The following is a 26375-nucleotide window of genomic DNA, read 5'->3' on the forward strand; positions in this document are numbered from 1 at the left end:
ACGTTTCCCAGAAAGCCACGGGCTGGCCTACAACCACCGCGGCCCCCAATCCCGCTGGAAGCCTCCGTCTCGCTTCTACAGTAACCGGTTTGCCGCCGTCCTCTTTTCTAAGGAACGTAGAGAAAGCCAGTGAAGGAAAGGCATTTTACTGCAGCAGCGAAGGTTTAGCCACTAGAGTGTCTTTCTGAGCCTTGGTTATTCCAACCTTCGCTTTGTAAAGGCATTGGGAAACCCACGGCCCACGTGACCAGCTCGGGTCATGTGACTCCAGAACCCGGCAGCTGAAGTTTGTTACCCTGACAACTGGCTGACCCGTACAGACCTTCCGGGAAAGCGCGGAATTGGGAGGCAGAGGTAGGTGGTAAGGTGTGAACGCTGGTTTCCCACCCAAATCGTCCTGGCCGAGGCCGTACTTCATACTCGACCGAAGGGCTTTAGTTTTCCGGGTCATTTCCCTTCTCCGCCTGGAGCCCACGGCCAATGCGTCTTTGTCTTCCCTCTAATTCCCGAACCCGCGCTTCCGGGGACGGGGTCGTAGCCAGGCTTGAGAAGCTTTTGGTGGAGTCTACCTCTAACCAAGCTATTCAGGCCAAGACCTTAACCGCACTTACCCTGAACTGATCGAAAGTGCTAATGAGGGGAAGAGGTGTTATTCTGCACAATGGGGAAGGTATTGTCTGGGTCTGCGAGCCCTCTTCCCCTCCCCCATCTCTACAAAAGAAAGCTGGAATTTGAGCTGCTCTAGGGAGTTCAGGAGCTGGGGGTCGACCCACGGTTGGGTTCATTAGGTGTCTAGGGGAACGCTTTCCGTTGCAAATCACTGGATTCTGCTTGTGTTCAGCGCATAGTTTTTGTCGGTCTTCCCTAGCTTCAAAAGAAACATAGTACTGATTTGTGTACTCCATTAACTCTAAGTATTCTGTAAGTATTTTGACTAAATTACTAATTCTTACTAAATTCTATTTGTGTATATTTTGAAACATCCCCGTATCTGGATACAGTCTGCTTTACGAAACTGTGCAGTCTGCTTTACGATATTATTACTATGGATTGGTAAAATAACCAGCCGAGTGATAAGGCAGCACAAACAGTTGTGTGCTTTGCAAGAAACAGTCCTTTGGATTTGCTAACTTAGAGTTTTTAAGATTCCCTGTGAGGACCTGGTTTGTGTTTGAGAGGTACTAATTAACACATGTACACAAACATAGGTTTGGGAAATATAGTAGAGACCACTCTTTAACAATTGGATGTTAACAGATGAAAACATAATTCTGAACGTTGAGTACAAGACATCCTGTCAAAGCTGATTTTCCAAATCAGTTTGCTTAATGAATTAGGAATCTCTTGACCAGCTTACTGGGTTTAAAAAAAAAAAAAAAAAAAAAAAAAGTGCACATATACTGAATCATAACAAATGTCTGAAGTTTAAGTCTTACCGTGTTCATGATGTGATGGATTTCCTCAAAAGATGTTTATGTCTCTTGTCATTTAGTGTTTCCAATGTTTGAGATACTTTAGAATGTTTACTTTGGGAGGTCAAAATTGTTGACTATGGCTAACTATTCCCAAGAAGAGCTGGATGAAGAGTTTGAACAGTTTATGAAAGAGGTAAGTTTATATTTTAAAAAACTCTATTGTCAAATTTGTCTCAAAAGACTCATCCTTCAATTCTGTCACCTCGAAGATACAGTTAGTCCATCACCAAACTGTCAACTCCCATCATCCCTCTAGCTCTGTCCCTTTTCTGCCACTGCTAGTTCAGTGCCATCATCTCAACGGGGCTGTTGCAGCAGTTCCCAACTCATAGCCCAGCATTCCTTTCACCACACTGCAGCCAGACTGTGTTCCTCCCCAGTAAAAGACTCTGTTGGTCTCCCATCACATGTAGAAAGAAAAACCAAACTCCTTACCATGGTTTTAAAGCCTTTCATGATTTCGCTCTTACCTGTCTCACTGCCTTCATATTCCTCTTTCATCCACTTTATTTTTCCACTGTGGCCTTTTTTCTCTCCCAGGCATTTCAAGCTCATTTCACCTTAGGAGCTTTGCACTTACTGTTCCCTCTGCCAGTAATGCTCCTCCCTTACTCTTTACCTGGCTGGTGAAAATCTTAACTTAAATATCACCACTTCAGAGAGGCTTCCTCTGTTTATCCAGTAAAAGGTAACCAGAAAGTCACTTCTTAGTCTAGTATGTATTTAATTCTTTTTATAGCACTTAGCACATTAATTATTTTTCTTGTATGGGTCTGTTTTCTGCTTCCCATTATAAGAATGTATGGTCTGTAATGTGATGACTCTATGTTCATTGCTGTTACATATCAACATGTTCATTACTATATGTATAGTACCTAATAAATAATAACTATTTGAATGAGTACATTAAATTTTCATACCACGTTCTCTGTACAGTCATGCACCTCATAAAGATGTTTTGGTCAGCAACAGACCACATATACAACAATGGTTCCTTAAGATTATAATGGAGCTGCCCTATAAAGGTGTACCTTAATTTTTTGTACCATATATTTACTGTAGCTTTTCTTTGTTTAGATACACAAATGCTTGCCATTGTGTTACAGTTGTCTGCAGCATTCGGTACAGTACATGCCGAACAGCTTTGTAGCCTAGGAGCAATAAGCTATGTACCATATAGCCTAGGTGTGCAGTGGGCTATACCATGGAGCCGTCTAGGTTTGTGTAAATACACTCTATGATGCTCCTATGATGAAATCCCATTTCTCTGAACATATCCTCATAATTAAGCGATGCATAACTCTATTTATATAAATGGATGGGCCTTGTAGCGCATTCAAGAGAGTCACATTTTAAGCTATTATACGTCATACATTCTTGTTAAAAAAAAAAAAAGGGGGGGAGTTTAATGTGGTACAAAAAAACTTCACTTTCATTGTCTGTCTCATGGAAAAATAATGCCTTCTTTGTAGGATTGTTTTAAGGATTAAAAAAAGCATCTACCTATTGCCAAGATGTAATTAGGCACTTGGAATAAGTTTCATTTACCATTTGAAAAGTTGATTTTAATTTCAAATACAGACACATTTTGAAAATTAAATTTATAAGAATGATTTCTACTGTAAAAGATAGCAGAACAGGCCATTTAGAAGATATTTTTATTCTTCACTCATTTACCACCCTTCTAGCACACACATTCTCCAATACTCTCCTTCCCCCACCCTTCTGTCTCTGTCTCTCTCCCTCTTATATCCATCCTCAGTTGCATTGTATCTTTTTTTTTTTTTTAACAATGAAAGTCATGATTTTAGAGTCATGCTAACTTTTCTCACTTTGATAAATTATTGTTCAGTTTATTCAAAGACAGTTTATCTCTATTTTTAGGAGAGTAGTGGTAACCAGCTTTTTAAAAACAGCTTTATTGAGACATAATTCACATACCATTTAATTTACCCATTTTAAATGTGCAGTTCTGTGGTTTCAGAGTTATGTAACCATCACCACAATCAATTGTAGGAATTTTTATCACCCCAGAAAGAAATCCCATAGCTGTTAGTAGTTACTCCATCTCCTCCTTCCCCCTTCCCTAGCCTTAGGCAACTACTAATCTGATTTCTGTCTCTAAATATTTACCTGTTACAGACATGTCGTAGAAATGGAATTATGTATTATAGGGCCCTTTGGGTCTGGCTTCTTGTACTTAGCATGATGTTTTCAAGGTTCATCCATGTCGTAGTATGTGTTAACACTTCATTTCTTTTTATAGCTAAGTAATATTTCATGGTGTAGATGTACCACATTTTGTTTTTCCACCTATCAGTTGAAGGACATCTGGGTTCTTTCCACTTTTTGGCAGTTACGAACAATGCTGCTATGAATGATCACGTACAAGTTTTTGTGTGGATGTGTTTTTGTTCCTCTTGTGTATATGCCAAAGAGTGAAATTGCAGTATCATATGATAGCTGTGTGTTTGCCCGACTATTTTCGAAAATGGCTGTGCTATTTTACATTTCCACTAGTAGTGTATTAGTTTATCAGAGTTCCAATTTCTTTTATTTTTGGAGTGGGGGACTGAGTCTTGCTCTCTTGCCCAGGCTGGAGTGCTGTGGTGCAATCTTGGCTGACTGCAACTTCTGCCTTTGGGCTCAAGCAATTTCCTTGCCTCAGCCTCCTGAATTGCTGAGATTACAGGTGCCTGCCACCATGCCCAGCTAACTTTTGTGCTTTTAGTAGAGTTGGGGTTTCACCATGTGGGCCAGTCTGGTCCCGAACACCTGGCCTCAAGTGATCTGCCCACCTCGGCCTCTCAAAGTGCTGGGATTACAGGTGTGAGCCACTGCACCCAGCCCAGAGTTCCAGTTTCTCCATATCATTGCCAACAACTGTTATATCTGAGAATCAGCTTTTTTTTATTGTGTTTTATTTATTTAATTTTAATTTTAATTTATTTATTTATTATTTATTTTTTGAGACAGAGCCTTGCTCTGTCACCCAGGCTGGAGTGCAGTGGCACAGTCTTGGCTCACTGCAACCTCTGCCTCCCAGGTTCAAGTGATTATCCTGCCTCAACCTCCTGAGTAGCTGGGATTACAGGCACGTGCCACCACGCCCAGCTAATTTTTCTATTTTTAGCAGAGATGTGGTTTCACCGTGTTGGTCAGGCTAGTCTCAAACTCCTGACCTTGTGATCTGCCCACCTCAGCCTCCCAAAGTGCTGGGATTATAGGTGTGAGCCACCGCGCCTGGCCTGTTTTGTTTCATTTTTAATTAATCATATTGATAAAAAATAATTAATGAAAGTGCTGGGAAGCACTGTGGAAGGTTGTTCAAAGTAAGAACACTTATCATGTATTAGAAATCTTCATTTTTTTTTCTCTTCTTTGTCATGGCCCTACAAGGTCAGTGGTACCATGCCTGTGTTACAGATAAATAAACTGAAAAAATGGGAGGAGAGAGAAATGGAACACCTCAAGGTGATACTGAAGTTTAGAGAGAAAGTGAAAAGTGATACAGCTAATTTCAGAAATTCAGATGGGATAAGGAATATTTTTTCTTCCCTCTTCCTGTCTTCCTACCTGGTTGTTAGTGAAGACAGTAAGTTCTTCTTGAACGTTTTAAAATTGACATTCTTCAAGTCACTAAGGTAGAGTTTTTTGTTTGGCAAGTGGAAGTGTGTGTGTGTGGGGGGGGCACACGCACATGGGTGTGCCTGCTGTCATTTTAGAAGTTTAAAAGGTCTCTCAGATAACAATATTCTAGTTGGGGAACTACATAGTATAGTGGAAAGTGGACAGGAGTTAGTCAGACATAGGTTTAAATGTCACTTCGTAACACTTACTAACAGTAGCAATTTGGGCAAGTTGCTTAACGTCTTAGAGCTTCAGTTTCACCATAAGTAAATTTCTGCAGGGTTGTTTAAAGATTAAGTGAGTTAACCTGAGTGTAGATCCTGACATAGAGCAGGCATGTAGTAAATGTTGATTTCTTTTCCAGAAAAAGTAATGTAGAATGAGATTGAAAAAGGATCAAGAGCAGAGTCCTGGAGAAGTCTCCTGTTAAATAAATAGGCAAAAAGGCAAAAGCTATTAAAATCGATGGGTGGGAGTAGCCACAGATCTGAAGAATAACCCGGAGGAAGTGATGCTACTAAAGTCAAGGTAGAGAGTTTCAAGAAGTAAGAGTAAGAGTTGATCACCAGTAGCAAATTCCATGATGTGATCAGGGAGGATAACTGACAGTGCTACTTTATTCGTGGCATTTCGGAGTCCTTTGGTGCCTGGAGGAGAGCTGTTTTGGATGGGAACCAGATTATGAGTGGTTAAGTGAACTCAAGGAGTTAGTATGTCAAGGAAATGTGATAGGTAGAGTAAAATGGATATAGGGATAAGGAATTTTTTTGTTTTGTTTTATTTTTTTTTTCAAAGTTGAGTAAATATTCATTTTTCATTCCACAATTGTGCCTGGTACTGTGCTAGGCAATGGAGATGCAGTGCTGAGCAGGTGTATAATCAGAGGGAAGGGAGGGGAGTAGAGAGAGAAGGGAGTGAACATACAGAAATCAAATGGGATAACCAAAGAAGGAAGAACCTAGAGAAGTTCTGCTTAGAGTGGAGGAAAGGATTGTGTTGTCTGAGAGACAAAAGAAGTGCCTTCACAAGTCAGTTTAGTAGTGGAGTGAGATGGGTGGTGTTTGAAGGTTTTTATCTCTCAGAGAAAAGGGTGACCAAGTTACTGGCTAGGTGGTGGTGGGTGGTATTGAGGTTAGAGCATGAGATTTAGGAGTGTAGTAAAATTTGGATTGGAAGAGTAGAAAAAAGCAAATAAGCGTTTATTAATCGCTGAAAAAATATGCTGATTTTTCTGGTCAATTTCATTCTCCTCTTTACACCCTGAAACTCAGTTCTTCCTTTTCTTGAAATTCTGTTTCTAGAGTGGTGCTATGCAATTTTGTTCAGCCAGGTTTATTCTTAAACCCTAGAGAATATCCAGAAGACAGGATTGTATCCTCCTATTTTTTCTTTCCTGAAAAAAATTCTTGATCAAGTTTTATGTCTTTGTTGTTATTCTCCTGGTTTACTTGTTTAATTATGAAATTGATGCTCAGAGATGTATGTCTGATTTTTAAGTTATTTTGGCCAAATATCTTTGTGGCTATGAGCTTATACATTATTGGTGAGAATGTTGTTTATCTATGTGATAGCTGAACTGTGAGTGAACTAATAGAAACATGCTTAATGATGAATCTGAAATTCTTGAATTTACACTGTATTTTCAAATTCACTGTCTTATATCCAATTCAGCTTTCAGATGATTCTTTTGAAAATTCAGACAAAACAGCTAGACAATCTAAAAAAGAAATGAAGAAGAAAGATACAGTGCCTTGGTGGATAACTGAAGATGATTTTAAAGATGATGGTAAATGTTGCTGATTTTTAGTTTCAGATTATTTGACCACAAGGGGTCAGTCAAGACCTGTATTTTGTTACTTCACTATAAATAAAGAAAATAATACTAATAGTGTGGATTTTTGAAGTTTGAATTGATTTTCATATAACTAGTATATTATTATTTATTATGTAATTGAGAATCTGTGTTATAACATTATCAGCTTATTTTACATGGAGATAATTTATATTTACTCAAATTAAGGTGACAATTCAGGTATATTTATTATCATGTTTAATGATAAATTGATTTAATGTGATTTAATAAGATATTCTGGCAGTATATTAATGTCATTGCATTGGGAAGAGTTTAACAAACCTATAGACTTTGGTATCACAGTTTGTTAATGACAGTAGTAAAAAAAAATTACTGCTATATATATGTCTTATATATGTCTCATATACATATATGTATGTCTCATATACGTATGTATATGATATACCCAGGCTGAAGGGCAGTAACACAATCATAGCTCATTGTAACTTCAAATTCCTGGACTCAAGCAATCTTCCCACCTCAGCTTTCTGAGTAGCTAGAACTACAGGTACATGCCAACATGCCTGTCTAATTTTTTTGTATTTATTGTAGAGATAGGGTCTCTCACTCTGTTGCCCAGGCTGATCTCAAACTTGCCTCAAGCAGTCCTCCCACCTTGGCCTCCCAAAACGCTGGGATTACAAGCATGAGCCACCACACCTGGCCTGATAGGTTTACTATATATGATACTGCCGTATCTGTCAACAACCCTGACTGCTTCTATTTCAGTACCTACATTCATACCATTTGTGGATCAGTGTTAAGCACAATTTTGTAAAATGATAGAATTTCTGGATCTCTAGGGAAAAAATTTACCTATGGACTTTTTTTCCCCCCATAAAAATTGAGCCTGAATTCATGTCATAATTAAGGCTCTGCATGATCTGTCTGGAACCCTGCCTTCTCGTGTGTTCTAGCCATACTAAATCATTCCTCATCTCCTGGAAAACACCATAGGCCTCCCTGCCTCTGTGCATTATCTCATGCTTCCTTGCCATTAGAATGCCTTTCCTCTCATCCTTCTTATCCAGTAAAGCCTAGCATCACCACTTTTTGCAGTCCTTCACCCTATCTTCTAGTTCTCTTGTCACAATTAGTTTCTCCTTCATTTTGATGTCAGAACACCATAGTAACACTTACACACTGGGTTGATAGTTGTAACCTATAGGACAAGTCCTGAGGTTGGGAGCTTTGTGAGGGTAGGAAGCACCTCTTTGTCCTTATATCCCCTGACCCTCAACATTAAGTGATAAATTTGTTTAATAAATGCATATTAAAGTAGATTTGACAGTCACTTCTCTGTTCTTTTTAATACTGTAGTTTAAAGAAATTCCTTATGGAAAAATTCAGTGTATTTTTTATAAATTCTTATGCAACATGCTGAACTTTGTAGTGAAGAATTATGTTTTAGAATCTCTCCCTGCTTTTAATGCTTGAAAAGGATATTATAAGATGAAGTACTGTTGGAATTGTTGACAGAGATTTGGGACATAAAGCCTTTTGTCTAGAAGATAATGAATCGGAGCAGATATATACAGCCTAATCCTACAGGAAAAGAATAGCTCCTAGACCAAAAATATTCACATGTAACCTGATTGATGGTATTAAAATTTTTTTAAATGTATCAAAAATAGATTTGATTAGTGAAAGAAGGAAAGAAGGATAGTCAAGAAGCAAACTTTGGCAATGTCAACTTAAACAGAGGGAGGTTTCCTGCCCACGGGAATAACCTGGTCCCTGATTCAAGCAAATGTTTACTGAGTTCATATTGTGTTCTAAATACTAGGCATTAGTATAAAAAGCCAAGACATGATTCCTGTATCAAGAGTGTAGAACCTTCTGAGGGAGAATTCAACAGCCCTCTTGAGAAGAGGAATGCATTACTAATCTTAAGACAGGTACCATTAAACATTAACAGTGAGCAACTTTTACATTATAATTTTGCCTGTTTCCCGGTTGCCATAGGAATAAAATGATCAACTTAGAAGGTGAAACTATCTCATCCTCTTGCTGATTGTATTCTTTATTGTAAATAACTAAACTGGATCTTTGTTTCTGTTACATTAATCTCTTGTGAGCTTGGTTAGTGTGAGCTATAACACCGAGTCCTGCTTTAGAGCCAGGGTGACACCCTGGACATGTTGCCACCACAGCACACCAACTTAGCATATACTTTTGCATTTGAAGCATCTGTGAATCTATCTCTTGATTTTTTACAACTTATGGAGGTTATTATTTGATCCAGTAAAACCATTATTTACAGAAAGGCATAAAATAAATTGATTCTTAGCCTTTTCCAAGAGGACACTAATTAGGAAATTGAAGTCAGAATTCATGACTTCTTAATAAGGCTTCCTTCTAACCAAAAGTGATGTTTTTTTCTAATCTTAATATTTATAGCACACATTTTCAGTCATCTGGTTTTTGAAGAAAACAAAGAACAAAAGAGTACTAAAAAGCAAAAAACAAAAACAAAACATTACTCATTATAATTATTTACCTTTTCCATATATCAGTTTTTTACAACAAATATATACTGTTAAAATAAGGAAATTTTGATACTGTATAACTTTACCAGTTTTTTCTAGTGCTCTTGTAATACAGAGCAAGGCCGTGTGCCTGGCCTATGAGGATGAGCATGGTCCAACCATTGACTTCTTGCTCTGGGTTTATTTCCCCTTAGGCTTACCCTCAAATCTGAATCCGGCCTCACTGGCCTTCTGGCATCTGCAAATGTGACCTGCCCCTCCCATTGTCATGCTTCTGTACCTACTGTGTCCCCTGCCTGTACTGGTCTCCCTGGCCTAGTTCACCTAGTTATTTCCTGCTCTTTCTTCACATCTTAGCAGAAATGTTACTTCCTCATGGAAATATTCTTGGATTTTCCTGTCTTGGTATACCCCCCAATTAATCTTACATAATTCCTTCAAAGCAGAGTTATAATTCACATTTAACTTTGCTCTATGAACAGTACTGCTTCTCTGGTAACCTCCAATGGTTACTGTTTTCTTTACCACGTCTTTTGTTCCATTAGACTTGGAAAAGGAGTAGGTTATTGTTCATTGCTGTTTCTAGACTGTTCTCCTTCCAATCTCCTTATGAACCTTGCCATCAGGCCACCTACCTACTATGTTTCTTTGTTGCAGTTATCTACTGAACTCCGGGTTATTCCTCCTCATTCCTCAAAGATTTAAGCTGCTGTTTCACTGTGAGTCTCCAATTCTCTTGTCTAATTATTGGTGACTACATTAACAACATAGCTGTTGCCTCTAATAACCTGACTTCTGAGTTCCTTAAACTTCTTTACACCAAAAAATCTTGCCTACCACATCATAGCCACCTCCTCCCTCTAATAGCTTCTCATTTCACTTGTTATAAAAGCTGATGACCTTCATTCAAGCTACCACCCACGTCAGTTCTACACCCTGACTTTTTTGACCTCCCAACTTAGACTACCTTTCCCTTGCTTATGCCAATATCACTACATTGGGCCTCCTTTCTCTTCACACATGCCTAGGCATTTTCCTGCCTTAGAGACTTCACACTTCTTTCCTCCTCCTTAAACACTCTTCCCCCATGTATTCATATAGATTGGTCCCTCACCCCCACCAAGCCATAGCTCATGTGTTAACTTCTCAGTGAAGGCCTTCCTGACCATCCTTTTTAAAGTTGTAGTGCCCTCCATTCCTGCATTCTCTGTTCCTCTTTCTTGTTTTATTTTTCTTCTTGGCACTTAACTGTTTTCTAATGTACTATTTAATTGCAATGTACTTATTTTACTTGTTGCCTCCCTCAAATCACATGAATGAGCAGGGATTTTTGTCTTTTTTATTCACTGATAAAGCCCCAGCATTTAGAACAATGCCTGGTGTGTAGTAGGCACCCATGAATATTTGCTGTCGATTGTCTCCTCCTGTTAGATTTTAACCTTCATGATGGTAAAGGACTTCATTGTATAGCTGGCACTAACAATGTTCTAGGCACATAGTTTGTCAAAAAATTTGAATAAAGTAAATAATACTCAAACCTTTGCTACATAAACATAAGTTATACTTTTTTACCCAGGATTCATAGAACATATTTGAAACTTATTATAAAAAAATTCAAACATATACGTAAGTGCCACATACTCCTGTGTACCCGTTGCCTAGCTGCAACAGTTATTAACTCATGGCCAATCATTTTTCATCAATATTCTCTCTTATTTTCCACCTTCCAACACTCAGGATTATACTGAAACAAATCTCCAACAGCTTATCAGTTCTCTCCACATATATTTCAAAGTATCTCTGAAAATAAGTACTCTCTTTTTAAAATATAACCAAAAAATATTGTCTAAGAAATATCTATAATAATTTCTTAGTATCATCAAACATCTAATCAGTCATAAAACACTTTTAATATGCTTAATATATATTAGCCTTAGAGAAAATTTCAAATTCCTGAATGCTGTGAGAGACTATAATACCCTCCTGTCCCCAACAATATGCACATATCCTGGCGTGAGAACCTCTCCTGCAGTGAGCCACTGATGTCATTGTTTTAGAAATAATGACTTTGAAAGAGCTTTAACTATTTCCATCTATTTTTTGAAATGATATTTACACTAACGAAGGCTTCTGCCTAGCCTAGTAGGTTTTTAATTGTACCTACTTTGCCCCCTTGTATTTTGTTATACTGATTCATGCCGCCCACAGTCTATTTCCAATAGTGTTAAGAGTTCCGCAACAAAAACCCTCTGAGAAATGTAAAGAACAGAAGGAATGAGGCAGAAGATATTCCTTAAAGTGGGATGGTATACTGTATTAAGTACTTGGGCTTCAAAGTGATTAAAAAAAAATTTTGTCTTATGGTGCAACCCTTTGAAGTATTCTATTTGATATGATACAGTGCCACCAAATAGAATTATAATCTTTCTTTTGTGAGTGTTAGGTCTGATGGATTTTTATTTAATAGAGCAGATTTATTTTGTAGGTTCTGTGCATAAAATTAGCATAACATTATTATTGTATTGTCATCGTGGTCAGAACAATTCTTTGAACATAAATGTTCATCTGTATTAAATTGTGTTCCTAGGACAGCTTGGAACAAATGTGAGCTATTTGAAAACAAAGAAGAATTCTCAACCTGTTATGGAAATAGAAGAGGAGTCCGCTGAAAAGATTCAATTTCTTAAGAGCAGTGGAACCTCTCTCTTAAGTACTGATAGCTTAGAAACAAATGGTAAGAAATGCAAGGGATATGAGTTGGTCAATTATTAATTGTTATGCTTATATTCAGAATTACAAAAGTTAACTATCTTGAAGCCTCCTTTACTGAAGCATATAGACAGATTTAATATCTTCCTAGAGGTTTAGAATTACCATTCTAGAGAAGCTTTAAACCTTACATATTATTAATATGAATTCGTATTCGATGAGTAAGAGAGTAAATATTTGTAAAATTTTTAAAATTTACTACATAATGTCAGTAAATGCATCATTCAAATCAATGTTTTCAAAATTCTGTATATTACTAAAATATATTTATGCTTTCCATTTAGAACTAGTAGTTTCTGAGCTCAACCATAGTATTCTCGGAGTGGGATTGGACACATTAGAAGAACAAGAGGAGAAAGAACAATTTTTTGCCAGGCTTGAGAAAGGCTTGACATCTTCCATTGATTATTCGAGATTAAATAAGGAATTGGATTCTAATGACTCTATACATTTTAAAGCTTTACATAGGTAAAGTACAGTGTAAACTGTTAATGATTTTTATGTTTTCTGTGTTTTCTGGAAGGCTGATATATGCATGATTTTAAATAGGTAAACATAACAGGCAAAATTAAATCTTATTTTTAAATCTGTTATCTGTTCATTTTACAGTTAGGATTTTTCTTATGTGTGAATAGAATATGTTTCTTTGTATTTGGGAGCCCATGCTGCCTCCAAAGTCTGAAATTTCATGCTATGGAGACTAATAGTACATTGCCAAGAAGTCCTTACTAGGAAAGCAATTTATTAAGTCATTTTCCACAGATAAATAAGAGAGTCCAGGTTACTATTATAAACTCAGGAAAAAATACAACAGAAAGGCAGGTGGGAACCAAGGAGCAAAGACAAGTTTGATCTGTGTCTTAACCTTTGTATGGTTGACCCTGATGGTTATCAGGAAACCTCATTTATTCTAGGAATCCCACTAGTTCACTGAGTTGATCCTCTCTTTATTACACTAGACCATTGCCATTTCAAGACCTTTGAAACCTGAGGTCTTCAATGCCCTTATTTAGTTATCCATGTAATTCTTAAAATTATGAATGGAAAGCAGATTACGATTTTATTTAGGATTTTGAGATCACAAAGGTATAATTGAGTTCAGGGTCGGGAGAATCATAATCTCTGATTATTGGACTGCCTAGGCTCTGCAGGATGATTAGTTTTTTATAGACAGTGGATAAAGAAATGCATTTATCGTCATGAACTTTTCAGGGTCTGAGATTTTTACCCTACTTGGCAAGCTAACAAGCTAGTCTTCCAGTTTTATGATGTTGACAATAGACAGAAGATTCCTGGATCAGAATTAAAGAACAAAGGCAGTACCTGAGTGTCGCATTTGTTTGCATTGGTTCCCCATGCCCTATGAGTATGCTGAGGGCAAGGCAAAGGATCCATAACTGATGTATGCACACACAGTGGGCTGTGTTACAGAAGAGGAACACTGAGCTTGGAAAAATGTATTACTTTTATAAAGTGGAGACAAGCCTGCTCTTTATTTGGTCGGAAATGTTACCGAAATGGCATGGTGAAAAATGATCAGCGTCTTGCACTCTTGGCATATTCAGCAAGAATGTACAGAGACATTCAGGGCCTATGGTCATTGCTTTTCCCAACGGTGTCAATACAGGTTAAGCATGCCGGGTTTGTGGGCCACAACTTTTTGCCACTTGCCTACATTTTTAAACTTTTTTCTTATTTCTTAACAGTATTCTTAACTATTGATATTTCTGCTCTAGAACAGGCCGGTCAAAGTACAGAATAGCATTGGACATGCAATATTAGGTGTTTGTAGCTCTCATCATTATTACATAGTCTTATAGTTTCTCTTACAATCTCATTAAAGAGGGTTGATAGACTGAAAAGGTAGAACTGATTCCTGGCTTGAGAGAAAGCAGTAAATGAACTAATACATCCAATATAATTAAATCATACTCAGGCTCCTTTGTTCCCTTGCTTAGGTTTTGTTTTAAGGCTCCGATTCAGCTTCCATTTCAGGATTAAATGGCTTATTAGCATGTAAGTGCTGACCCTAGCAATTTTTTTCTGGTTTTTGTATGGACTTCACTGGTTCTCATAGCTTGTGGTCAATTTCTAATCTTTAGTGTGGATCATAAGATAATATTTGGACATGTAAAATGCACATAGTAATAAAATTGTGTATATTTAGGAAATAGGGCATCTTTTTCCTTTGTATTACTTTCAAGCTACAATTAATCATATGCTTCCAAGATGCTTTATTTTCAAAACATTTTCCTTAAAGCTCTCAAATTTTTAGCTTTTGATAGAACAAGAGGACTTGAGAGAGAACATGTATAATTTTAGGGATTTTTTTAAAAGGTATACAGAAAGAGTTGCATGAGAATATATTTTTAACATATAATGCTAAATTGAATAAATATTTTTTCCAGTAATCAAGCTAATGTAGAACTAACTGATGACGAACATGAGAATGAATCGAAACATGAAGAACTGGCAGGTAATTTCATTGGTTCTTAAATTTATAATATTTGAAAAGATAATAGCTTTTAATGAAGACATTGATAGGAAAAATAATTAAAAGGAAAATCATATTGTCTTAGAGCTTTGAACAGATAGAGTGGGTTTGCCTGTGTTATAAACTGAGCTGCTAAGAAATTGTTAAAAGTGAACTGCCTCGTTTGTTGAGAGTGGGCAGTGGACCACTTGGGAAGAAAGAAAAAAGGATTTTTGTGCCAGGATTGTGGGCATCTCTGAAGACATGGTAAGACCTGCAAAGCATGTTGATGGAGAGGTGTACCTTTTCCTGCTTTTTGACTTTTAATTTCTTTAATAAGAAAAGCATACCATGACACACCATAGTCAAACTGCCAAAAAACAAGGATAAAACCTTGTTTTTATAATATAAAAGTGTGCTTTTATATTAAAATGTTTTTTTCGTAGACTGCATATAGCTGGTTTTAGCATTTTTGTTCAATCTGACAGTCTCTGCCTTTTAACTGATGTGTTTTTACCCTTTACAGGAATGTATTTATTGATATAGTTGTTTACTGTTTTACCATGTGTTTTCTTTTCATCTTTTTGTTTTTGTTGCTTTTGTCCTCCCTTCTATTGTATTATTTATAGTATTCCATTTTATTCTGCTTTTGGCTTTTTAGCTATAGTTCTTTGTTGTATTTTTTTTTTCTTAGTTGCCCTGTGAGTCAAAATGTATGTCTTTACCTTATTACAGTCTACTTTCAAATAACATTATATCACTATATTTATATGCACTCTAACAACAATAAACTCTCCTCAACCATTTTGCTATTTTTGTCAACGTTTTTCTGCATGTCTTAAAAACACCGCATTATTATTTAAAAAAGCGCATTATTATTGTTGTTGTTAAAGCAATCACTTATCATTTAAAAGTACTTTTAAGAAATATAAGAAATGGATATTTATGTTAAAATGTGTATATATCCATATATTTACCATTCCCAGTGCTTTGTATTCCATTTTGCGTAGATTTGAATTTCTATCTCAAATTATTTTTCTTCATCACGAAGAGCCTCCTTTCACATTTCTTGTAGTGCAGGTTACTGCTAGGAACAAGTTCTCTCAGCTTTTGTTTATCTGAAAATATACTCTGCCTTTGTTTTTGAGGAATGCTTTTACTTGATATAGAATTTTATGTAGTGTTTTTTTTTTCCTTTGGGCGGTTTAATGATTTTATTCTATTGTCTTTTGACCTTATTTCTCATGAGAAGTTTCTGGTAATTCCTGTTATTGTTATTTTGTGTATATCATGTCTTTTTTCCCTCTATTTTCAAGGTTTTATCCTTGTTTTTTGGCAGTTTGACTATGGTGTGTCATGGTATGCTTTTCTTATATTTATTCTGTTCAGAGTTCGTTGAGCATCATTGATCTATGGATTTATAGTTTCCATCAAAATGAAAAATATTTTGGCCATGAATTCTTAAAATATTAATAATAATGCTGCTTTCCGCTTCCTGCCCTCTGACCCTTATTATGTTAGAGTGCTAAGCTTTGTTTTATGGGTCACTAAGACTGTTCCATTTTTTAAAACCTTTTTTTCTTTCTGTGCTTCACTGTTCACGATAGAACAGTTCCTTTGCTTCAAGTTACTGATCTTTTTCCTTTCTTTAATCTGCTATTAATCCCATCTTTTTTTTTTTTTTTTTTTTTTTGAGACAAAATCTTGCTCTGTCACCCAGGCTGGAGAGCAGTGGTGCGATCTCGGTTCACTGTAAGCTCCGCCTCCCGGGTTCACACCATTCTCCTGCTTCAGCCTCCCGAGTAGCTGGGATACAGGTGCCTGCCACCACACGCAGCTAAATTTTTGTATTTTTAGTAGAGATGGGGTTTCACTGTGTTAACCGGGATGGTCTTGATCTTCTGACCTCGTGATCTGCCTGCCTTGGCCTCCCAAAGTGCTGGGATTACAGGCGTGAGCCACTACGCCTGGCCTAATCCCATCCTTTTTTTTTCTTCACTCTAACAGTTCATTTTGGGTCTTTGTTTTAAAATTCTTTAGTATTTTTCTTCATTACGTTCATTTTTTTCAAGTCCTTAATATTAAGCATATTTTACAGATTTTAGTATTTGTTTGTTTCTGGGTCTCTTTTCTGTTGGCTATTTTTTCTTCTAGTTTCCTGACACTTTTTCCTGCCTCTTAGAAGTCTAGTAATTTTTTATTGGATATTGGGTATTGTGAATTTTATGTTATTCAGTGTTTGGATTTGATTTTCCTCTTTTAAAGAGTATTATTGAGCTTTGTCTGGTAAGTAGTTGATCCTACCACTTGATTTCTTTTCAAGGCTTTTCTTATGCTTTGTTAGCGGAAGTCTAGAGTAACTCTAGTAACCTCTAACCCTGCTGCTAAAGCACATCCCTTTTGAGGCTTCTATTGGATGCCCCTAGTGATCAATGAGGACTCTCCACTTAAGCAGATTAGAGTTCAAAAGTCTCCCTGTCTTGTATGAACTCTGAGAATTGTCTAACTTACAGCATCCCACTTTTTCTTGGCTCATTTTATGCATTAACAGCTTAGTATTCAACAAAGATTCAAGGGCACCCTATGCAGATTTCTGGGGCTTTGTTTTTACTTAGGCACCTCCTCTCTTGATTACTGTCTTATATTTTCTAAATTGCCTCAGCCTTTCTGAACTTATCTGTCTCTCCTCTACTCAGTGAGACTGTCCTGATCTCCCGCCCCTGCTCAGTACTTCAGAATGTATGTGCCTTCAGGTAATTGTAGGGCTAGCTCCCTTCTTTTCTTAGGAATCACATTTTTTTTGCTGCCAGTTTTCTAATATTTGAAAATAGTTGTTTTATATATTGTATTGTTTACAAAGAAAGTACAATCCCTTTAACTCCAACATGGCAGAGGAGAAAGTCCTCTAGATTGGCAAAAAAGTTAAAAATTTGCAGCTAAGTTTGCCAATAAAAGATGAAAAATGTCTTCCGAAAGGATCTTTTACATTGCATATGGTTTATCTGAACTTTAAGAACATTTTTATTTCTGAAAATAACATTTTTGAAGTTATAAGGATAGAGAATCATAGAAACCTAGTAACTTGAATATGTAACATCTTCCTGCGAAAAAGGTCAGAATGGTACAAGTGAATATTCTGATTGTTTTCTGAACAATGTGGAAGAGCCTAGATATTATCTCTGATGTTTCTCATATAAGAATCACCCTCTCAAATTAGTTTTACTCTTTCATTTTTATGTAAACTTAATTTGCCATGATGTTTGTTCCTGAAATCTCTGACATGTGCTGTTTTTCTTTTCTTTGTTTCTTATCGCTCATTTCTGTGTCTACCAATGACACTTCCTTCTTACTTCAAATGTACTTTATTCCCGTTTCTGGGGAGGAAGTCAGTCATTCATGTGCTGGATGCTAGTATTTGCCTGTAGGCTGTTTAGTTACTACTTGAAAATAATAAAATACAGTTTTGAAGAATGCTTATTAGATTGGCACTTTTCCCAATCAGAAATAATACTTGGCTGTATAAACTTTTGATTTGGATTAAGTACAAAAGTAGCTATAGTAGGCCGGGTGTGGTGGCTCACGCCTGTGATCCCAGCACTTTGTGAGGCCAAGGCAGGTGGATCACCTGACTTCAGGAGTTTGAGACCAGCCTGGCCAACATGGTGAAACCCTGTCTCTACTAAAAACACAAAAAATTAGCTGGGCGTGATGGCAGGCACCTATAATCCCAGCTACTCAGGAGGCTGAGGCAGCAGAATCGCTTGGACCCGGGAGGCAGAGGTTGCAGTGAGCAGAGATCATGCCATCGCACTCCAGTCTGGGCAACAAGAGCAAAACTCCGTCTCAAAAAAAAAAAAAAGTAACTATAATAATGTTAACAGCAATAATTACTATAAACATTATAGCTAATCATCTCAGCAATCTTTTGAGAAAAGTCCTATTATCCCCAATTTACAGATGGAAAAAGTAAAGCAAAGGGAGTTTGTGGCCTGCCAGTGGTTCTGCAGCTGAAAGTAGTGGAACCAGGAATTGAATCTAGGCCTTCTGGCTCCAGGTGATGCTCTTAAGCACTATGCCATACTGCCTGAACTGTTTCTAACACTTTCTTTACGCAGTCACACACACACACCACAGCGCCTCCCATTGGTTCCCGAATCCTAAGCAGTTGTCCAAGTTCAATGTCATATTCTCCCATATCTCCTCTTTCCTCGTTCATCATCTTTTCTTAAGCAAGTCTAATCTCGCAGGTTACTTAAAATTCGGTGGTTCCCACCTAGACGACTAAAGTCTGGATCATCTTGTATTGGTCTCAGCACTTAGAAGTGTGCCTAATACAAAGTAATTACTTTTAACTGTCTTATGATTTTAACTATATGTCTACTGATACTTAAAAATCCCAAGCAGCATTCTTTCTCATGTGGAGGAGAAACAAAGGTGAACTTCTCAGCCTCAGAATACAGATACTGACATAGTTAACCAACTAACCTAGTTTATCTACCTAAGTTACAATATACATGCTGTTCCAAGCTCATATTTCTTATGAATTAAAATGTAGATGTTTCTGTAGCCATAACTCACTGGAAGCATCCCTGTTTCACTCCCAAACCCTCTCAAATTCATTTCTTAACTTCCAGTATTAATTACAAGTTGTCGTCTTCATCTTCATTCTAAGGAAAGAGTAAAAAACAGGCATTCCAGAAGTAGACTCTAGTACCTTATGTAGTCTTTTTTCCCATCAGGCCATCCTGTTTCTCAATGTGATGTAGTTTTTTGAAATACAAATTAGATCATGTTTGTTTCTAAAATGACCAGTTCCACTCTGAAAAGGTGTTCCCTTTCATAGCCACAAATCTGAATTAATACTGTGAACAAGTTAAAAATTGAAGAAGAGATCCTGGTCAAATAATTCCTGTCCAACCTTGCCCGTAAGTAGACTGAATGCCTGAGTTAACATGGAGACACCTTTTCCTTCTCCACAAACTCATTGAGATATAATTTGGAGGCTTTAGATAAGAAGCACTCAGGATTGGGAAAACAGCAAAGGTCATATAAGGCCAGTAGTTACCTAAGGAAAGGGTCAGAGATCTTTCATAAGTACTAGTTAAGACTTACAGTAGAGATACCTGTAGAGACAAAAAAAAAAAAAATCAGTCAACCTAAGAAGCAAAATCCAACCTTTTAAAAAGTGGCAAGATTTCACAAAAGTCCTTCCTTTTATAAGTAAGTAGTCGGTCATGTTTGTCTTTTAAAAATAAATATTAAAGTCTTATTTTAAAGGTAATACAAGATCCTTTGGACAGCTCTAAAAGTTTTTATTTGGTTAATTATATAAAAGACTAAAAATATAAAACTCTAAGAACTATTTGAAAGTACCATAATGACATAAACCAAAGATAGTCTTATAAATTGAACGCTCATTAAATCTTTGCAAAAGAGAAAGTTCTTTTTTTTTTTAAATTGTACTTTAAGTTCTAGGGTACATGTGTGCAATGTGCAGGTTTGTTACATATGTGTACATGTGCCATGTTGGTGTGCTGTACCCATTAACTCGTCATTTACAATAGGTATTTCTCTTAATGCCATCCCTCCCACCTCCCCCACCATATGACAGGCCCCACTGTGTGATGTTCCCCACCCTGTGTCCAAGTGTTCTTTCTCGTTGTTCACTTCCCACCTGTGAGTGAGAACATGCAGTGTTTGGTTTTCTGTCCTTGCGATAGTTTGCTCAGAATGATGGTTTCCAGCTTCATCCATGTCCCTACAAAGGACACGAACTCATCCTTTTTTATGGCTGCATAGTGTTCCATGGTATATGTGTGCCACATTTTCTTAATCCAGTCTATCATTGATGGACATTTGGGTTGATTCCAAGTCTTTGCTATTATGAATGGTGCCAAAATAAACATACGTGTGCATGTGTCTTTATGGTAGCATGGTTTATAATCCTTTGAGTATATACCCAGTAATGGGATGGCTGGGTCAAATGGTATTTCTAGTTCTAGATCCTTGAGGAATTGCCACACTGTCTTCCACAATGGCTGAACTAGTTTATACTCCTACCAACAGTGTAAAAGTGTTCCTGTTTCTCCATATCCTCTCCAGCACCTGTTGTTTCCTAACTTTTTAATGATTGCCATTCTAACTAGTGTGAGATAGTATCTCATTGTGGTTTTGACTTGCATTTCTCTGATGACCATTGATGAGCATTTTTTCATGTGTCTGTTGGCTGCATAAATGTCTTCTTTTGAGAAGTGTCTGTTCATATCCTTTGCCCACTTTTTGGTGGGGTTGTTTGATTTTTTCTTATAAATTTGTTTAAGTTCTTTGTAGATTCTGGATATTAGCCCTTTGTCAGATGGGTAGATTGCAAACATTTTCTCCCATTCTGTAGGTTGCCTGTTCACTCTGATGGTAGTTTCTTTTGCTGTGCAGAAGCTCTTTAGTTTAATTAGATCCCATTTGTCAATTTTGACTTTTGTTGCCGTTGCTTTTGGTGTTTCAGACATGAAGTCCTTGCCCATGCCTATGTCCTGAATGGTATTACCTAGGTTTTCTTCTAGGGTTTTTATGGTATTAGGTCTAACATTTAAGTCTCTAATCCATCTTGAATTAATTTTCGTATAAGGAATAAGGAAAGGATCCAGTTTCAGCTTTCTACTTATGGCTAGCCAATTTTCCCAGCACCATTTATTAAATAGGGAATCCTTTCCCCATTTCTTGTTTCTCTCAGGTTTGTCAAAGATCAGATGGCTGTAGATGTGTGGTATTATTTCTGAGGACTCAGTTCTGTTCCATTTGTCTATATCTCTGTTTTGGTACCAGTACCATGCTGTTTTGGTTACTGTAGCCTTGTAGTATAGTTTGAAGTCAGGTAGTGTGATGCCTCCAGCTTTGTTCTTTTGGCTTAGGATTGTCTTGGCAGTGCGGGCTCTTTTTTGGTTCTATATGAACTTTAAAACGGTTTTTTCCAATTCTGTGAAGAAAGTCATTGGTAGCTTGATGGGGATGGCATTGAATCTATAAATTACCTTGGGCAGTATGGCCATTTTCACGATATTGATTCTTCCTATCCATGAGCATGGTATGTTCTTCCATTTGTTTGTGTCCTCTTTTATTTCACTGAGCAGTGGTTTGTAGTTCTCCTTGAAGAGGTGGTTTACATCCCTTGTAAGTTGGATTCCTAGGTATTTTATTCTCTTTGAAGCAATTGTGAATGGAAGTTCATTCCTGATTTGGCTCTCTGTTTGTCTGTTACTGATGTATAAGAATGCTTGTGATTTTTGCACTTTAATTTTGTATCCTGAGACTTTGCTGAAGTTTCTTATCAGCTGAAGGAGATTTGGGGCTGAGATGATGGAGTTTTCTAAATATACAATCATGTCATCTGCAAAGAGGGACAATTTGACTTCTTCTTTTCCTATCTGAATACCCTTGATTTCTTTCTCTTGCCTGATTGCCCTAGCCAGAACTTCCAACACTATGTTGAATAAGAGTGGTGAGAGAGGGCATCTGTGTCTTGTGCCAGTTTTCAAAGGGAATGCTTCCAGTTTTGGCCCATTCAGTATGATATTGGCTGTGGGTTTGTCATAAATAGCTCTTATTATTTTGAGATATGTTCCATCAATACTGAATTTATTGAGAGTTTTTAGCATGAAGGACTGTTGAATTTTTTCAAAAGCCTTTTCTACATCTATTGAGATAATCATGTGGTTTTTGTCTTTGGTTCTGTTTATATGCTGCATTACGTATATTGATTTGCGTATGTTGAACCAGCCTTGCATCCCAGGGATGAAGCCCACTTGATCATGGTGGATAAGCTTTTTGAAGTGCTGCTGGATTCAGTTTGCCAGTATTTTATTAAGGATTTTTGCATTGATGTTCATCAGGGATATTGGTCTAAAATTCTCTTTTTTTGTTGTTGTGTCTCTGCCAGGCTTCGGTATCAGGAAGATGCTGACCTCATAAAATGAGTCAGGGAGGATTCCCTCATTTTCTATTGACTGGAATAGTTTCAGAAGGAATGCTACCAGCTCCTCTTTTTACCTCTGGTAGGGTTCGGCTGTGAATCCGTCTGGTCCTGGACTTTTCTTGGTTGGTAGGCTACTAATTATTGCCTCAATTTCAGAGCCTGTTATTGGTCTATTCAGGGATTCAACTTCTTCCTGGTTTAGTCTTGGGAGGGTGTATGTGTCAAGGAGTTTATCCATTTCTTCTAGATTTTCTAGTTTATTTGCATAGAGGTGTTTATAGTATTCTCTGATGCTAGTTTGTATTTCTGTGCGATCGGTGGTGATATCCCCTTTATCATTTTTTTATTGCATCTATTTGATTCTTCTCTCCTCTTTATTATTCTTGCTAGTGGTCTATCAATTTTGTTGATCTTTTCAAAAAACCAGCTCTTGGATCCATTGATTTTTTTAAGGGTTTTTTGCGTCTCTTATCTCCTTTGGTTCTGCTCTGATCTTAGTTACTTCTTGCCTTCTGCTAGCTTTTGAACGTGTTTGCTCTTGCTTCTCTAGTTCTTTTAATTGTGATGTTAGGGTGTCGATTTTGGATCTTTCCTACTTTCTCTTGTGGGCATTTAGTGCTATAAATTTCCATCTACACACTGCTTTAAATGTGTTCCAAAGATTCTGGTATGTTGTGTCTTTGTTCTCATTGGTTTCAGAGAACATCTTTATTTCTGCCTTCATTTCGTTTTTACCCAGTAGTCTTTCAGGAGCAGGTTGTTCAGTTTCCATGTAGTTGTGTGGTTTTGAGTGAGTTTCTTAATCCTGAGTTGTAATTTGATTGTACTATGGTCTGAGAGACAGTTTGTTATGATTTCTGTTCTTTTACATTTGCTGAGGAGTGCTTTATTTCCAACTATGTGATCAGTTTTGGAATAAGTGTGATGTGATGCTGAGAAGAATGTATATTCTGTTTATTTGTGGTGGAGAGTTCTATAGATTCTCCAAAGGCATCTTTATGTTAATATTTCCATAAACTATTCTTATACAGACTTCTTCCTTTGGAAATCAACAGCCTTTTCCTGGAATTAGACTTTTTTGACAGTGTGGTCTTTGTACTTTTAATAATTATTTTCTTCAGAAAATTACAGTGATGATTTTGAAGATGAGTATGTTGGTGCACCGTTGACTACTAAAGATGAAGAGACGCCTTCCAAAGAGAATTCCAAATCAGAAAAAATAAGTGTACCCAAACAGGTATATATCAATTATATATTTAACAGTTTTGCAACTTTTTTCATCAACCTGGCTGCCTGTTGCTATATGAAGAGCTCAAAAAATGGAGTTCTTCATAATCTTGCTCATTGTTGTAAACTCACAGGTCTCTTAACAGTTAAACATTTTCTTAATTCAAGATATCAAATTAATGTAAATCTTAATGAAAAAAATTATGACAATTGATGATTTTATGAGAGGTTTTTGGCCAGGCACAGTGGTTCATGCCTGTAATTTCAACACTTTGGGAGGCTGAGGCAGGAGGACTGTTTGAGCCCAGGAGCTCAAGGACAACCTGGACAGCATAGTGAGATCTCATCTCTCCAAAAACTAAATCCTTAAAAAATTAGCAAAGTATGGTGGCAAGTGCCTATAGTCCCAGCTACTTAGGAGACTGAGGTAGGAGGATCACTTGAGCCAGGGAGGTCAAGGCTGCAGTGACCTGTGATCATGTCACTGCACTCCAGCCTGGTTGATAAGTGAGACCCTATCTCAGACAAACAAACAAAGACTTCTTTTGGCAAATAAGTTAAGCTTAAGTTAAGCTTTAGAAATTGAAAGCTTAATTAAAATTTCAAAACTAATTTTTAAACAAGTATATTAACTTATACTTTTTCTTTGGTATGACTTGCCTTTATGAAGTATAGTAAATGTTCCTCCCTGATATTTATGCTAGTTACGTCTGAAACTTACTTGGCTAAGATAAGGAACGACATGATTCCATTCATATTCAGTGGTGCTTCATTCTCTGATTCTCTCATTTCCCAGTTCTTACCAAGAATTGTTCAGGGCTGCTTCTTCATATTGCCTACCTTATAGAACTTATCTTTGAAGCTATCTAATAGTAGCTAGAACAATTAATATTGTTGTTTTGTTATTTGTTATTACTATTTATTTGGTCTGTGTCTGGGCACAGTCTCTTTGGTTCTGTGTGTTAGGACTAGATGTTTTAACGTGAATGAAATTGTAAAGTCAAGATAAACACTTTTCAGGTATATATAAATCCTCTTATTTTTAAATTTACTTAGTATTTGGTCCTTGGGTGTCTACGTGTCACTCAGTTTTGAGGGAAAAATGAGATGACCTTAGAAATAATATCGAAATTAATGTGACTGATGAATATCCTTAGAAATTTAATAAGATTTATACTTGGAATATGACCATTACAATATTTTATTGAAAAATGAATAGGTCACCAGCCTGGCCAACATGGTGAAACCCCTTTTCTACTAAAAATATAAAAAATTAGCCAGGCATGGTTGGCATGCGCCTGAGGTCCCAGCTACTCGGGAGGCTGAGGCAGGAGAATTGCTTGAACCGTGGAGGCAGAGGTTGCATTGAGCCAAGATCGAGCCACTGCACTCCAGCCTGGGTGACAGAGCACGACCCTGTCTCCAAAAAAAAAAAAAAAGAAAAAAGAAAAGATGAATAGGTACGTAGAAGGCATAATACCGTGGTATATTTAGAAGGTGTACCATATATATAAAAATGTATCAGCCTAACTGTGGAAGCTTCAGAGCACTGTCTGGGTAAGAATCAAAATAGGAAGGATTAAAGCTCTGTTATTGGAAGATCCCACAAACTGCCTACCCAAGTAGGAGGTAGAGGTGATATTAATAGGAAAACTTATTCTAAGGGAACCTCTAATATTGAAGAACTTCATCTGTCTTGCTGTTTGGTGGCCTGTCTTTCTGAAAGTTGTGTCTTTTGAAACATAGATGAAATAATGAGTACAAGGTATTTGGCCATTAATTTTGAACAATAAGTGAAAATAGACTGGTAATGTTATAATTGCAGAACTCTTGTGTGAAATAGCTCTGTTGTCTTGACATTCAAAAAAACTAGAGAATTCTTGAGCAAGGTGGATGAGCAAATGGAACTTAAATACTTTAAGCAAGAATTTGTAAGGTCTAAATTAGTTTTGGTAATTGCCAAGGTTCAGAAGAGAATTTTAGATGTTCCGTCAGAGCTAGTCTTGAAGAATTATTGATAAATGAGAGTGGTTGGTGAAAGAAGCCTAGAAAACACAGTTCCTGATCTTTTCAATGTGGAATACAAAGCCCTGGATTTCAGATTTTGCTGTTATTTGCATTGTGGTCATTTTACCTAATTTTGATTTCAAAACATGTCATCATTTTCCTTTTTTAATTTAGGAAGAAGAAAAAACTGGCATGCTAGCTAATGGTAAATATTATTTATATTCATCTTTTAGTTGGCAAAAAATTAGTCTGTTCAAAATTTCATCTAAGTAATTCTGAATGAGTCACTATCTGTGTTTGTTTTTAAATATTTCTAAGGAATTGAAGTTCCTAGCTTTTCTCAATAATGTGTTTCTTATGTCTATTTTGAATCCATTCTGTTATATTTAAGATTTTTTTTACTTTTCTTAATGCCCTTTGCCTTCCGTGTGTACATGTACACTAAGCTGTACATAAGCATAGATATGTATGTTGATGTTAGTCT

General features: G+C 36.9%; 1 protein-coding gene across 11 annotated transcripts in view; it reads left to right on the forward strand.

The window, feature by feature from the left end:
- The first annotated feature begins 248 nt into the window (after positions 1-248).
- Positions 249-26375, forward strand: part of LOC105495985 (centrosomal protein 162) — a 109687-nt gene continuing 83560 nt past the window's right edge. For 3 of the 11 annotated variants that reach the window (XM_024797361.2, XM_011766021.3, XM_011766011.3), the window contains exons 1-8: positions 250-354; positions 1493-1608; positions 6777-6891; positions 12034-12180; positions 12500-12683; positions 14624-14691; positions 23779-23894; positions 26066-26096. In XM_024797361.2, the coding sequence (XP_024653129.2) occupies positions 1552-1608; positions 6777-6891; positions 12034-12180; positions 12500-12683; positions 14624-14691; positions 23779-23894; positions 26066-26096 (718 nt within the window). In that variant the 5' untranslated portion in view covers positions 250-354; positions 1493-1551. Of the gene's footprint in view, positions 355-378; positions 671-1474; positions 1609-6776; positions 6892-10103; positions 10166-12033; positions 12181-12499; positions 12684-14623; positions 14692-23778; positions 23895-26065; positions 26097-26375 lie in introns of those variants that run through there. The other 8 variants (XM_071096763.1, XM_011766005.3, XM_011766049.2 and 5 more) reach the window with 8 other exon arrangements.

Source organism: Macaca nemestrina, chromosome 5 (assembly GCF_043159975.1).
Source record: "Macaca nemestrina isolate mMacNem1 chromosome 5, mMacNem.hap1, whole genome shotgun sequence".
NCBI lineage: Eukaryota > Metazoa > Chordata > Mammalia > Primates > Cercopithecidae > Macaca > Macaca nemestrina.